General features: G+C 40.0%; 1 protein-coding gene across 1 annotated transcript in view; it reads right to left on the bottom strand.

Annotated features, from left to right (window-relative positions):
• Positions 1-15,073, bottom strand: part of ANXA11 (annexin A11) — a 29,445-nt gene extending 14,372 nt beyond the window's left edge. The window contains exons 1-2 of the mRNA XM_026080413.1: positions 15,047-15,073; positions 689-749 (exon numbers count right to left, since the gene is read on the bottom strand). Coding sequence (XP_025936198.1) covers positions 689-740 — 52 coding nt within the window. The 5' untranslated portion in view covers positions 741-749; positions 15,047-15,073. The remainder of the gene's footprint in view (positions 1-688; positions 750-15,046) is intronic.
• Between the last annotated feature and the right edge of the window lie 168 nt (positions 15,074-15,241).

Below are 15,241 nucleotides of genomic sequence, written 5' to 3'. Positions count from 1 at the left end.
CCCTGCTGAGAAATAGGATTTATTATCCCAGGCTGCTCTGGCTACATTGTTCCCATTTCTGAGTTAGCTTCCGTAACTCCACACTTTGCCAAATACATGCAACTCCAGTCCTTTCGTTCTGTGCTTTCATTATCAACAACTAAAAAGTTCACTCATATACCAAACGGTAGTTACATATTTCACTAATGTTATATTATCATAACCAACATCCTCTTTAACAGCCATGTCCTTTCCATATACAGCTGTCTGCTTAAGAACAGTGAATTAGGGATAATGTCATAAATAAAAGCCCTGATTTTTTGTGGGATATAGGTCTTAAATTGTGCGACTGATTTCTCCCCTTCAATATACTCATCTTCCTCACCAGCTGCTTTCATGACTCAGCACTACTGACAGGACACTTCCTTGACATTTATTGATCTTGGCCAAAATGATGACCATCTCCCAGTTTTAAGTGCTTAACTTGAGATGGATGGACCTTACACGGACACAGGGTGGAGCACCCATCTTACATAAATAAGGCTACCAAGAATCCCTGGCCAAGATAAAATGGGACTTAAAAGAGAGTACAGAAAGTTTCAATGAGTCAAGAAAACCCTCCAGAGTCCTGTTCTTACATTCATTCCACCTTTCCATTCCCCAAAAAACACCACTGTAATTTAACATTTACTTCATCCAAACAGCTTACCTGGGGCTGGTGGCGGATATCCACCCGCTGGAGGATAACCAGGGTAACTCATTGCAAAGATCTGAAAAAGACGTGTGATACAATTATTTTCTGTAATGCTTCACTAACTGTATCATATAAAATTAACAGGGAATATTTTTGCAGTAGCCTGTCAGCAAACTTTAGACATCTCTGCCCAACATAAACTGTGCGAGTGGTGGAGGCTTTTCCCTGGAAACCTCTTCCCATTTCCTTTTGCTGGATCGATAAACATGCCCAAATTATCTAAATAGCTGTAGAGTGATTCATCAGACTATCCCTTTCTTATTCATTTCGGTTACTAGTTACCAATCACTTTGTCTATCACATTGTTAAGGATGCATCACTTGAACATGCTTTATTGCTCTAGTAAGGTATTAACCAGTTTGCAACCTATACAGAACAGCCAGTCTTATTAATCAAGAGCAGAAAGTTAGCTGAAAAACAAGCCATGTCTTCAAATGAGTAATTTTATGAGAAGTGCTAGATGGCATTTAAATGCAAATGTCTGCACAACTGCAAGGTCAGACCAAGAAGCTGAAAGGATATATTTTATGCTTACAGCACTGCTATAAAATGCAAAGGGTCTACAGAAAGGTAAGAGCACTAGAACAAATTGGATCTCTCAAAGTTGATAGTGCATCTGTCAGCACGGAAGTGCAGAGTCATTTGTTTGTCAAAATAAGAGTGGAGTGTCAAATGGGAAGGACAGCTATATACCATTCTAAAATGATCTTCCAGACTGCAGAAAGGTTTATTTTAAACAGAATAAATATCAGAAAGAATGGTGAAAGTAACCCAAGGAGCTTGTTCCAAATTACGAAAGCATCCAATGAATCTTTACTTCAACTTTTTCAAGGTTATTTTTAGTGACAACCCCCAGTCTATTTTTAACACTACTGTGCAAACAGTATCCTTTTCTCTTCTGTCCCCTGAAGCACTGAATGCGTTGGACCACTCAGACCACTAACTGGGAGATGGTTTGTCTCTCACCACAGCTGCTTACACTGTCATCTATTAGGAAAGTTGAGAGACTCAGCAAAGCTTTATTGGGAGTAAGAAACAGAAAACCACTTTAGATACTTGGTTACAAGTTACATTCACAGTGATCTATACTCCAAACTATGTACCTTAATTTAATTCCAACAGCTGCCCACACTCCCATCTTCATCTGCCTCCCTTAAACCATCACTAACTGCAAGGAAAAATACCCCAAAACCAAAACCTTTTGCTTTTGAATTCTACTTCCTTCCACTATCGAGAAGCAAGAAGCCTCTCAACAAACTAACTGCAAAGGTATTGCTTTGTTTCTCAGGGTATTCACTGCCTTTTGCATGTGGCTTATTTTGCTGTGTTTTGGAATTTAGTGTGTTTGGGGGAGGGGTTGGCTGTTTTTGTATAATCATTTTAACTTCCTTTTCTGGCTCGCAAGGCTCTTTTGCATAACAGTGGAATGGGAAAACATTTTTTAAAAAAGGAAAATATGATTATGAAATACTCAACCCATTAAAAAAAAAGAAGTGAACTAAGAGAAGTGACAAATGAACAGAGAGTAAAAGTTATAACCATGTTTTACCTCTACTCCAGTGGAAAAACATCTTGCTAAATATGTGCACACACTTCTCAGCACTAGGAAAAAACTTCTTTACCATGAATCTAGAAGGGAACTCTTTAATGGACTAAAAAATGATTTTTACACATGCAAACTTAAGTACTGTCCTTTCATGCATGCCATTTCCCAAGCCTCCATCTCCCATACAACCAGAAGCGCGGGGTGGGGATCACCAGGGGGGCAACCATTACCCCACCTCCAGTGGGCTCTAGCGCTTCCCTTCGTTCGATGGGTGTGGTTGGTTAACAGTTCACCAGGCTCCCAAGAGCAGACCAAGCAGGATGCAAGGCTAGGGAACTTGCCGACATTTTTGTAGAATCAGGCTTTAAATCCATGAACTGTCAATCACAAACAGCCACATTTAAACCTCAAAAAAGCTCCAGGAAAGTCAAAGCCATCCACAAATGTCATAGCCTAGCTCCTCATATCTAATTGAGAGAACAGACTCCTGTATAGGTTAGCCAACATTACACTGTTCATAACTGGATATCTAAAGCAAAAAGGCTCACAGAAAATTCTTTATATTGTATCAGATACTCATAGAGTATTCTACATAAAATGGTAAACATTTTGCTCATTCTCTTCAGCCTTGGTTTCCAATGAGATCTTTTACTGTAGTGCTACCTAGGTGTCCTGGAACAATTTAAATATCAAAGCTGTTGCTGGGATTTATTTTACCACCAACACACAGAGCAAATGATGTTCTTACAGGGCCATGTTAAGACCTACCTACATTAACAAGATTAATCTTGTAGACATCCTAAAGACACCAAATTATCCCTAGGCTATTTTAATAACTCCTTGAACTAGTCACAGGCCAGATAAATAATAAGAACTGCCATCTCTAAAATTCTGCATCTCACACTGACCTTGACAGTACCCCTGTGGAAACATTAGATCCTACCACCAAGTCAACCTTGCAAAATAAAACTGAACAAGATCTGAATTTTGTGGCTAAGCGTTATTTCTACTTTGTATAAGTTTTTTTATTACAACAGAAACATGAAAATCAATATATGGAAATCAATCACACCAAATTAATTTTAAACTGATCACTGCCATGTTTGTAAGCTGCTGCAAAACATCATATTACATCCTTACTCATTTCATAACAGTTTTCTCTGCATTCTTTCTCTACTTGCAAGGGCTTATAGGTTAGGGAACAGTTGTGTCAACATGCGCACATAAAACCTGGCTCTAAGTGTGATAACACTCATAAGGCTGAGGCACCACACTAGTTGCTACTCAGCTACAGAGCCCTAGCCCGGCCTGCAGGAGGCAGCCACCGCAGTGCAGGCAAGCTCCCTTCCCTTCTGCCACTCTTGCAAGGCTTGAAACAAAACAACACAGATCACTTCACAGGTGTTTGGATCTGGCAAGGAAAAATAAGGGCTTTACATTGTGGAATTTAAAGAATTTGCAGATATGCACATAATTCTACCATCAGGCTCCACGGGACAAATAGCACAAACTTAAGAGCACTCATCCACTACAGATTTAGGAGAATGAGATTTTTCCCTGCCGAGTCACTGGTCTGAGTCCAGTCCAGGGTCTAGTAGTAACTAATGTTTTGACAGTAGAAGTTAAACATCCTTTGTAAGTCAGCTATGGGTTACTTTTGCAGGGTAGCCATCACATTTGCTGGTATGTCTACTGCTACCGAACACCTGACCACAGCTGCAGAGAAAGGTAAATGCAGCTGGCAGAAATCTGAACCAAGGAAGACCAAACACTGTCATTACCTTCAGGACACCAGTAATGGCCTTCAAAGCACACAGCTCTGTCCCAATCCCTGGTAGGACATAGCAAGAGATGAAAGGGACAGGGGAAAACAACACACATGGTCCTCATCCACCGAATGCAACATGGAAATTACACAAGATTTAAATTCAAATCCCACACCGAGAACAAATCTAGTTCTGACCAGCTGGCAGGATTTGAGGGAAACTTCATGAGTCAAAGTTGTCAAGTTTCCTGCCCTTTATCCAGTATAAAATCCCACCTAATCTAAATTTTGATTAAGAAATGACACAACAATGTAATATATTTAATAGCAAAGGACACAGAGAAAGCATTTTTTTTCCAAATTTTCTACTGTTTTCCACCTTATAGCAGACCTTAAAAAACTCAATCCCCCCCACCCCAAACCAAAAAACAGTTTGCTTTGTTTCCCTTAATAATACTCCTGAATGGCTAATATATCCTAAGGAAAAAAAAATACAGATGTCAAAGCATTCCTAACAATATGAAATAATACCTCAGTACAGAAAGCAAAAGAGAATTATCACTTTTGTGCCAATGTTACTGTAATTATCCTTTTTGCAATGTTTAAGCAGGTTCTAGAGTGGACTCTTAAAAATTCAAAACAATAGCACTATCTGTAAAAGAACCACTCTTCTACTTAAAAGAGCGAAGAGTTTATTGTGAAAAGTAGTACCCTTTATTAGGCCAAGAAGCTTTGGTTATATAAGCCCTTCTCTAAGTGTCTAAACTCTATTTCATTTTAGTGCACAAAACCTACAGCATTAGGTCTGCAATACAAGACGTAATTATTGTGCAACGCACACAAGGGAGCTCAAACCCTACACAGAGACGTCATCAGGCAGGCGCAACTGATTTTTCTGGGAGTGCCTGATGCACATCCTATGTTAAGATTTGGTTCTTACTTATGTCCATTTGTAATGCTAGAAGCTAAATCTTGGGAAAAAAAATCCACATCCTTTCTGTTCAGCAAAATAATGGATTTCATTTGTAAATATTCACTGATGCAAAATACAAACATAAAGTGCACAAAGATATGGTAGCAGCTACCTGAGATCTTTTTCAATGCTCTAAAGAGGCAATGTTCCAGCCTAGAGATCTTTGAAAAGCCACTGCATTTCACAGCAACTTTACAGAACATGACAAAGCTGAACACTTTAATAAGGTAGACTCAAATTCAGGCCATATAACTCATCCAAATACCACTTGCAAAATATTCTTATCCCAAGGCAATAATAATTGCTGAAGGCAATGCCAGTTGTTACTGATATATGTTACACACAAGCACACACATATATATTCATATATGAACTGTTAAGACCCCAACTCATGAGGCCTAGAAGCAAAATGTTATTTAACATTTCTGATTAAAGCTGAAGGCAAAACCCATGTTCTCCTCCTGTACTGGACAAAGCGCAGAGAGCGTCTTTCTCTCCCCTTGGCAATTCTGCATGCTCCTAAGGGCCGATCCCGGGCATGCCCGACTGCGGCAGGGATTGTGCCAGGCCCCAGCCTGCTGCCCGGCTGGAGGATCGGATCAGCCAGCTGGCACAGGCAGCCCCGCACCGCCCCTCCGGGAAGGGGCAACAAATGGGGGGGCACTGACCACAGCCTGCCCAGCCCCTTCCCGCCGGCTGGCACACGCAGAGAACGCCCGCCTGCCACTGCTAAAGCCACCACAGCAAGGTCTGCTTAAGAGTACGATGCAGCTACGAGTACATGGAAGGGGCAAGAGGCCACCTACAAATCCAGAAAGGAAGAGAAAACAGCGGGGCGGTTTAGATCCTCGCTGCATATTAACTTGCTTTGCATAATAAAGCCTGACATATTCCAGGGCTTTAACAGACTCAGATACTCTGTTGTCTTCTTCTCCCAGCACTTCACTCCTGAAAGTGAGGCGAACCAGACAGATAACCATAAGAAAATTTCTCTGGCTACTGTTATCTTTTGAAATACGTGAACAGGAGAAAACACAACAGATTCTGGTTCTGATACTTTGACGTCTTCTTTAGCAAAAGCTATCTACTTTTACCATCTAGTACCATGCAGTTTTGCTACTTACAAAGTGACATAACCCTTGCATATATAATGTGAAAAAAAATTTAGAGTGTAAACACAGTCGTGGTACTTCTGGCAAAGTTAAAAAAAGAACAATTATTACTCAGACAGTCAAAACCAAACAAATAAAAACATGATTCAGTCAGATTCCTAGCATGCATAATGCTCCTGCTTAAATTAGTCCCAAAGTGTACATTTCTGATAGTCCAATTATTACAGCATCAGAATGATTTTTTTTTTTTTTTTTACTTCATGTGTAAACATAACAATGAACAGGACACTCTGAAAAATGACAAGATGCTTTTTCAATAAGCCAAAACTAGATTACATGCATTTATTACCAACATGTCCTCCTATTCAAGCTTTCACCTGAATCATTTAAAAATTAAGGCGAACAAGTTTGGGATATTTGGGGGGGAGGGGGGAGAGCAGGGAAGAGTGGGATGGGAGCTTTTTCTTAGGGGGTTTGTTTGTTTGCTTTTAATCCCATGTGGAACACTCATTTCTGATTACAAAGAAATTAAAGGAACCTTTAGCAATTAAAACTGAGATTGCTAATGAAGTTAGCCATTATCCCTCAATTTGGAAAAAAAAAAAAATTACTATACGTAGAAATGTTCTACTCTCTTCTTTTGAATACTATAGTTATCCAAGTGTTTTCAAGTGGAATTTTTCCCACATCAGTTTGACTCCAAGGAAACTAGATCCACAAAAACACGAATTTCTCACCTTCAAAAACCTGTGATCACCACCTTTTCTGTACTTCAGCAAGTCTCTGTAGGCCATTTCCCTACCTTACCAAACACTTACCTCTAAGTTAACTTTCCCAACCATTCCCACAACCTTGTCTCCATTCCACCTTCTGTACCCACCTGCCCGACTTTTCTTCCTCTGCCATCCATGACATCTTACTAAAACTGTGAGTGATGAGTGACAGTCGCCTGCTGACGATAAAGTGATGAAGCAGGCTAGGGGAAATAGGATTCAGAAGTCCACCCTGTTACACAAACACTGGGTGTGGGAGGATACACAAACAGCAAGGTCTTTGTTTGCTCAGCCATTAAAGTAGCAATGCCTAAGAGGGAAAAAAAAAGGCAGAAAGAGGGAGTGCCTTGAAAAAAACTACAGAAAACATGCTCAAGCTTCTCTCCCCTTTCTCAGTGTTAACCCTTGAGGTACACCTTAAAACTCTAAATAAACATCTGAGGTTTTACTACCACAGCGGACATCACTGTCTGACTTCATGCTGCACGATGAAACCCCTAAGGCACTTGAGCGCTTTCCTGCTTGTTTTGCAAAGGTAGGAGGTTTGTTTAGAAGAGATGAAATCTGTAATGTACTTTCAACAGGAATCTTGAAAATAAGATCCTGTAAGGCACAGCAGAAAAGGACTGCAGTTGAATGTATTTATACCAAAAATACAAATTATATAATGGTGGCAGAAGTAAAGAATAAAATTGTAAGGCCACCAGAAAACTTCTGTTTCAAGGTGCCATTAGAAATAAGCTCAGCAAGTACATTCATGTCAATTCTTGAAATTTATTTAATGGCTGCTTTTCAGTGTTTAGTCTCCAGAAATGCCAAGTTCCAATAATCTGAGGGCAAAAAGGATGAAAAGATAATGACCAATATTTATTCAAAATCATTTGTTTAATTATTCCACAGAGCACTGAGTAAAATTAAAACCCTGGCCTTTACTCTTATTCCAGGTTAATTACCAGGATCTAGCACTGAAGGCTGCCTAAAGCTACAAATTACAGAGCTCCTCTGTACAGAAAGCAGAACCTGCCCTGACACTGGTCGCCGATTACGAAATCGGCACAACCGAACGTATCACCTCACAGTGTACTGTGCGGATTCACCGCAGATAAGCTGGGGCATCCACCACACTGGACTTTCGTAAGATAAGGACAAGCCACACTCAGCACTACTAGCTGCTATTTAACCCCAGCCTGAGCAGAATCTATTTTTGTCTTGCTTATGCACTGACTGCAGCATGGAATTTGTATACCAGGTGTAATATTCTTCATCTTGTCAGGCAAGAAGTCCTGTGGTACAGTTTTCCCTAAAGTTTTCTGTGTACATGATTCCCTGGCTAGCTTCCTCTGTAGGAAAAAAACTGTAGGAAAAAATAATCTAACAGAACGTGCTTCCATTCCAACGAGGCTTAATGTACTTCAGTTCACGTCAGTCAAACTCAGAAAACATCTCCCGCACAGAACATAGCTTTCAGAGTTTCTCTTTAGGAACCTTTTTTGGTCTTCATCCAAAATGCATATTTAAAAAGTACTAACACACCATTCATTCCCTACAAAAAGATGTTAAAAAGCTATGATCTGATGGCAAAGCAGAAAAAAACTCAAAAATGGAGGGAAGAAGGGTGTTTAAGCTAGGATTTGAACTGCCTATTGGTATTGTGGATAAGAAGCATTGCCATTGCTGATGGTATTACTAATTTGATAAGATTATTATATTACTACTTTCTTGGAAGACAATCTAGCACTTTTTTTTACCTGCTTGGGCAGGCAGAGTGGGGGGGGGAACAGAAAGGAGAAAGGTAGCACCGGCAAACCTTGGTCAAAAAAAGGCAGAGCAGAAAAGCAACACTATGTCCAAAAAAGAGCAGCTGAGTGGGTAGATTTTCAACAGATAGATCCATAAGCCACAACTGAGCTGTACAAATATTAATTAAGAAAATGTGTGACTGATAATGTTTAGTGACAGAAGCACAAACCATGACACTACAGCCTTACTAGCCTGTTTCAAGTATTTTATACTGTTAAGCATTACTTGAAGAGTCATTTGAACCACCTTGGATACACTTCTCTATACAACAGAGAAATGCACAAAAATACATGTCCAAAACAAGAGTCTCCAAGGTAGTGGAACAATTGCTTTGAGGGTATCTGCAGCCAGCAAAACAAACAAAAAAAATCTGTATTTCATAGAATCATAGAATAATTTAGGTTGGAAGTGACTTCTGGAGGTCATCTAGTCCTCAAGGAATTTCACAGATGACTCACTCTTCTGACTTACAACCTGTGCCTTTTATTGCTGCCTTTTATTGGCGGGGGGGGGGGGGAGGGGAATTGGTTTGGAGGAGACCTCAGGAGCCTACCAGCGTTAACAAAAGCTACTTTTGGTGTAACATCATGACAAAATTCTTTAAAGACCAGCAGAAATCCCACGATAGCTGGCATCTGTTATGCCATCCTCAGGATCCACATTCTTCACAGAGGGCCAGAACTCAAATGGGAAGCAAACCAAACTCATATTCTAGCTGCCTGTAGAACCAAGACTGCCAGAAATGGCAATGTAATGCCATTCACCAACACTGAATCACAGAAAAAGCAGACAGTAAACAGAATGAAACATACTTATGTGCTTATTTTTACAGGCTTTTGTCTTTGCAGTCCAAATAACAGACAATGTGAGAGAGAGAAAAAGGTGGTATGTGCCTATCAATCAGCAGTAGCTTTTCATTACTGTGTAGATCCTGTTTATGTGGCTGAACATTTATTTTCCTGGCATACTGTTCCACACTTCCCTGGGAAGACCGCAAACCTCTTGAGTTTACTTATCAGTCTCCAGATATATACGCTCAAGACAATAAACCTTAAAGAACTTAAATGAGCTGCACAGGCTCTTGATGTTCATATGCAATGATAACACAGGAGTGAATTAGCTCGTTTTGGCCTCCTCCTCGGCCTCCACCAAGTGTTACCTTTTGTAGCATCCTCTTTCAAAGTTATTTGGAATATTTACAATACAGTCAGTCAAAATATATATGACAACATGGACATCAGACGCTTTCCTTACACCACAACAAGCAAGAAACATCAAAATAGGTTTATGAGATGTTTAATAATAGAATGAGGTAGTCATGATGTCATATAAAATAATTTGTAGCATAAACAATCATGCTACAAATATTATTTTCTCAGCTGACTAATGCCTCAAGGGTTTATACGATTCTATTTTAAGTTCTGCCGTATTAAGAACAAATTTTTACATCTTCAGTTTTTAAGTCAAAATAGGTAAATACTAATGGTATTTCACAAAGTAGCTTGTTTGCAGGAAATATTAGAGAATTAAAGCAAAAGTTTAATGTTCAATACTCTAAAGCAGTTATCAGGAAAAAAAAATAAAAACTAAGCGTTCATTTCATGCCACCACTTTGTGTTTTTGCTGCTGTGCCGAGACTGAAGTTCACGGCAGGGAGTGGCCCCGCTACAGAAGCGTGGGGCTCTGGTATTCCTCAGTCCTGGGAGACAACAGAAACAAAAGGAAGATGGAAGTTTTCCACTATGTCCCCTGCCAATACTTCTTGCATTTACATTGTTCAGGCTGCAAGAGAAGCAAAATAATAATACCTAGCTCTTAAAGAGAGCTCTGTGAAGAAAGGCACGCTTAGGAGAGCTGCAAGAGACCACTGTTAAAAGCTGTATGCGTAAAGCCTCCACCACATAAGAACGCCTGTGCTCTGTACCAGGTTGATAGTCTTGGAAGTGCCCAGCTGAAAATTGGGTAAATGTGAGTTGGCAAATAAGTTGATCTTTTCTTAAAGGTGACTGGTTTTATGCTTTCTAGACATTGAACTTCCTACACACTTAACTGCCCAGGAATCTTAAGAAGGTTATTATTCATTGGTGAGAGTAAAGGAACGTGCTTTGTTCACTTCTTACTGTAAAGAGCTGATTTTCAGTAGATCACCGAATTGTTTACAGGAATTGACTTGTTCAGGAAAGATCCAATTCAGTGTATTAAACCAGAGAGCTGGGCATTTCACAATAACCGTAAACAAGCAGTTAAAAGAAAGCAGTTACGAGTTAACAGAAACCAAGACAGTGGCCTCCAAATCATACTCATCTGTGTGGAATCAACCAACTTTAGAACTTAAAGCTTATTACTGAAAAAGAAATAAAATAAAATAAAAATTTTTCCTAATCCCTAATGTTTGTAAGATACATTCATTCTACTAGCTAATGAAAAAACAAGTATTTTCCAAACACTGTCAAATGCAGCCAAAAACCAGTTATTTGAGCTATAGATAGGCACAATGTTTACAGAACGAGTGCGAATTTTTCTAACTTTAAATTGTTCTCTTTAGTAACAATAAAAAGGGATTCACAATATCTACTTTACCCAACTTAAGCAACTAATTTAGAGGCAACTTGCTAGGTCAAAGTTAGAAATCTAACATTCCTATTCAATTGAGAGAGAGATGCCAGATGTCTTCAGGAATGTGAATTAGATGCCTAAATTAACCACAGCAAATATCATTCCTTGTACATATTGACTGACTGGATATTCTAAGGTTTAGCACAAACAGAGGCCTCGTGAAGATTTAAAACTCATATTTGGATTTTTAATACAGAATTAATTTGGTTAAAAGTGGTTAAGCCTGTTGGGATCTGCGATCCATCTCTCCTGACGACAGAACAAATACTTCAAGGAAGGAAGGAAGGACACGTTAAAGTCCAGTGCTTCTTCAGGACAAAAGCAGAGGTAAAGCTAGAACAGAGGGACCTATTGGTAACATTTTTCCAATACCCTCAAAAGAAAACCATGTTCTGCAGCGAAGGAACAAAATATGCTTCGCACACTTTAAGAGAACAATTTCCTGTATAAAATCTGTGTGGTTCTAGCAGTGCCACAACACCGAGTTTGTGAATGAAGAAGACGGTGCTCCTCACATCCTCACAAAACCATTCCTCTTATCACAGTGGGTTCTTCATAAGCCTATTCTGGGTTTGAATACTCTTCTGCTCAAAGGTCCACCTCATCTGAGAGGATGAGCTCTTCTGCTGTTTACAAGGGCTCTTAAAATAGAGAGCCTCCTTAACCAAAAAAAGCTTTTAAGCATACCTATTATCAAAAAAGCCAGTATCTTCTCTCTCAAACAGACAGTGTATGAGTTAAAAAAAAAAAAAAAAAAAGACTGGGAGAGACCTTTTTCCATTTCTCTGTGCATCTGTTCTTAGAAAAAGAGAGGATATTGCAGTTACTGCTACTGATCACACAGCACAGTGGCATTATCCATCTGAACAAGAGATAGTCTCAGGTGGTGGGATTTTATTTTGTGTTTTTTTTTTTTTTTTTAAATCACCAGATAATAAAACCTATTCAGTCTAAATTCATATGAAATAACGATTAGCACTGGTGCAGAATCAGCATCTGTAACAGCTGAGTAGTATGGATACAATCTCACACAAACACAGAAAAATCCCAGCTGCTTAGTTTAGTCAAGATCCATTGCCTGGTCATCACAAGCACTTAATGAAATTGCCTTTTAGAAAGGTAACAGTAAGTCCCCACTCCAACCATAAAGGATTCTGAGCCTGCACCACCCATGACCTAACTTCCTCTAAAATTTTTACATTAAATTCTGATAAAATCTGGAACAAATACAAAGCATAAACAGGAGAAGTACACTGCAAATATTTACTGCTGCCCTTTGGCTTATCTACACCTTGACGTACTGCATTCTTCCCAGCCTGGTTTACTGCTGGAAGGAAATTCAGCATTTACATAATATGCAAAGATACAGTAAAACTTGTGTTGGTCAGGCTGAGGACAAAACACTCACCCATGCTGCCAGAGATAAAAGTTACAATCACAATAGTGAGGTTCATCCTAATTAAAAAAAAAAAGAGAGAGAGAGAGAGAGACACCGAGAGACCTTCTTCCAGGAACTGTTCAAAATGAGAGGTGTGTGAAGGCATTCATACATTTTCTGGATGAACTATTGATTAAAACCTGTGTGTTTTAGTTCAAGGCAGTTCACATTTTTCTCCAGTTCTCTTTAGGCTAACTCCAGGTTATTCAAGTCTAGCACCAAATATCAGCATGATGTTTTAGACTGAGCAATCCACTGGCTGAGCTTCTGAAAGATTGCTGTTTCAGGGGCTGGATGATACGGTAAAGACAGATTAAGAAGTTTCTGCCTTACTGGCTTGTTTCCGTCTACATGCCAGTGCACTCTCCTCCCAGTTGTGAGACTGTGCTGTAAGCAAGAACCATTCCTGGGCACCAGGTTAGTCCCACTCGCTGTACAGCAGCATTGTCCGAGCTGAAGGAGAGGCACGCTGCGTCACAGGAATCGGAAGCGAGGACTGGAGCTCCCTCAGCCTCCGCTGCTGTCAAAGCTAGCATGAAACCAGAGCTGCAGAAACAGCTGTAAACCAGAGGATTTTCAGGCCACTAAGTTTGACAATGGACTGTGCCTCTTCCCATTCTAAATTTCAGAGTTTTAAAAGTACTCTTGATAGTACAGATAAACCTGCTTCCAAACAGCTGGCAACAGTAATTGAAAGGGAACCACCTACACTTCAGTGCATAAAAACTGAAACATTATGATAACAATTCAAGTTCAGTTCAAGATTCTCTCCAATACTACAGTCTTTACAATGTTTTTTCCTTTATATACTGTATTAAGTATATAATACATGAACACTTCCCTAAAATATCTCCATCCCAATATGGTTTCATTATCTTTCAGTAACTTCTGACATTTCACAGAATTTCCAGGCTGATAATTCAAAAATTCTGGAGACTACACAGTACAAGCTAAGGAAGTGATGTAGCATGTGAGTGAGTGGAATGACTGCTTTAGAAATTTTAAGCCTAGATTCACAAACGTATTTTCACTCCTGACCTCATACTGAGGTCAAACAAAGAGAAAGGTACATAAGTATCATTGTAGTCATGGACATAACCTCAGTAGGCCCTTTAAAATCTTGCTGAATCTCTGCAGGTCCTGTATTATATACAGCACTTTTTTTTAAGTGGTGGAGGGAAAGAGTCATAAAAGTAGATATAGAAACAGTTTCAGGAAGGGGAAAACCAACAAAACTACCAAGGGGACTAGGCCACAGGTGAAACTGGAAGCAAGCGCCCAGCACAAGCTATCTGCTACAAGAGTGGGAGGAGAGTGGTCCATATGACTCTTACAACAGCTCTAGAGACAGGAAGTTATAGAAATAGCTCTTGGGAAATTCACATGCTCAACTCTATAGCAACAATCTGCTAAGACTGTTTTTTGCGCCATGGTTTCTCTGAAGTTATCACATGTGCTCCAGCAGATAACTGATTCATCCAACAGGAAATACTACACGCTGGGGGTGAGAGGGTTAGGGAATGAACCCCATAATCTGCTGCTGCAGCCAGCCTTTTAGACAAGTGCAAAAAAACCTGCAAAACCCCAAATCAACCCAAAACCCACAGTAATCAGCTCTTTCATTAAAATACATTGTACCAGCATCTTTCCCTACCGTCAATTTCTTTTAACACCTTCACCTCAGTCTTTCTAAATCAATGCAGCTGTCTTCCTTTTTTTGGCAGAACTGCTTTCAATTCTCCATTCAGTACCAGATTTGTTCCTTAACTGTTCATCTTTATCAGGAGAAGACTTCAAGGAACTTCCAATTAATCTGGTAGTGGGGAAAAAACTACCCCAAGATAAAACATTCACTATTGCCCAGCCTTTCTTCTCCAGAAACAAGATGGGAACAGGTAAGAACCCTTCTTTCTTATCAAAATTTTATACTATTTTTTAAATAGTTAAGATAAAATTATAGTTTAAGAGTTTAGTAACAGTTTAAGAATATATAATGTAAGAAAATGTAAAGTACATTATAAGCAGTTTGCAGAAAGGGATGTTCAGTATCAAAAAGCACAGTATAATGGTTCTGATAAAACTGCCATCTTATGGTTCATTCTTGCCATACATGTCAAAACTGAAATTTCAAAACAAACTGAGGATACCTGCAAAATACTTAATTGCAACTGCAAGAGCAAAAAAGAACATTTTCCCGTCAAACCACCTCCATTGCCTAAGATTCACCACCAGCCTTCTAAAAGCCTCTGGAAGCACCACAAAAGCAGCCACGCAGGCTCTCACAGTTTACCCCTCCGGACGTCTCGGGCTCTCGCCTGCGCCGCGACTCGGCGACACCTCAGCGCCCCCCGCTCCCGCCCAGCTCCACGCACGCCCCAGGGCAGCCTCCACCCCACGCTCAACGACGCTGCTGCCGCCCCTGTCAGCGGCACCAACTTCCGCCGCCAGCCCCAGCCGCAGGCGCGGAGCAGCCGCCACCCAGCGG

Source organism: Apteryx rowi, unplaced genomic scaffold (genome assembly GCF_003343035.1).
Source record: "Apteryx rowi isolate R43461 unplaced genomic scaffold, aptRow1 scaffold_52, whole genome shotgun sequence".
Classification (NCBI taxonomy): Eukaryota; Metazoa; Chordata; class Aves; order Apterygiformes; family Apterygidae; genus Apteryx; species Apteryx rowi.
Note: the sequence above shows the minus strand (reverse complement) of the source record. Positions and strands in the feature narration are given on the sequence as shown.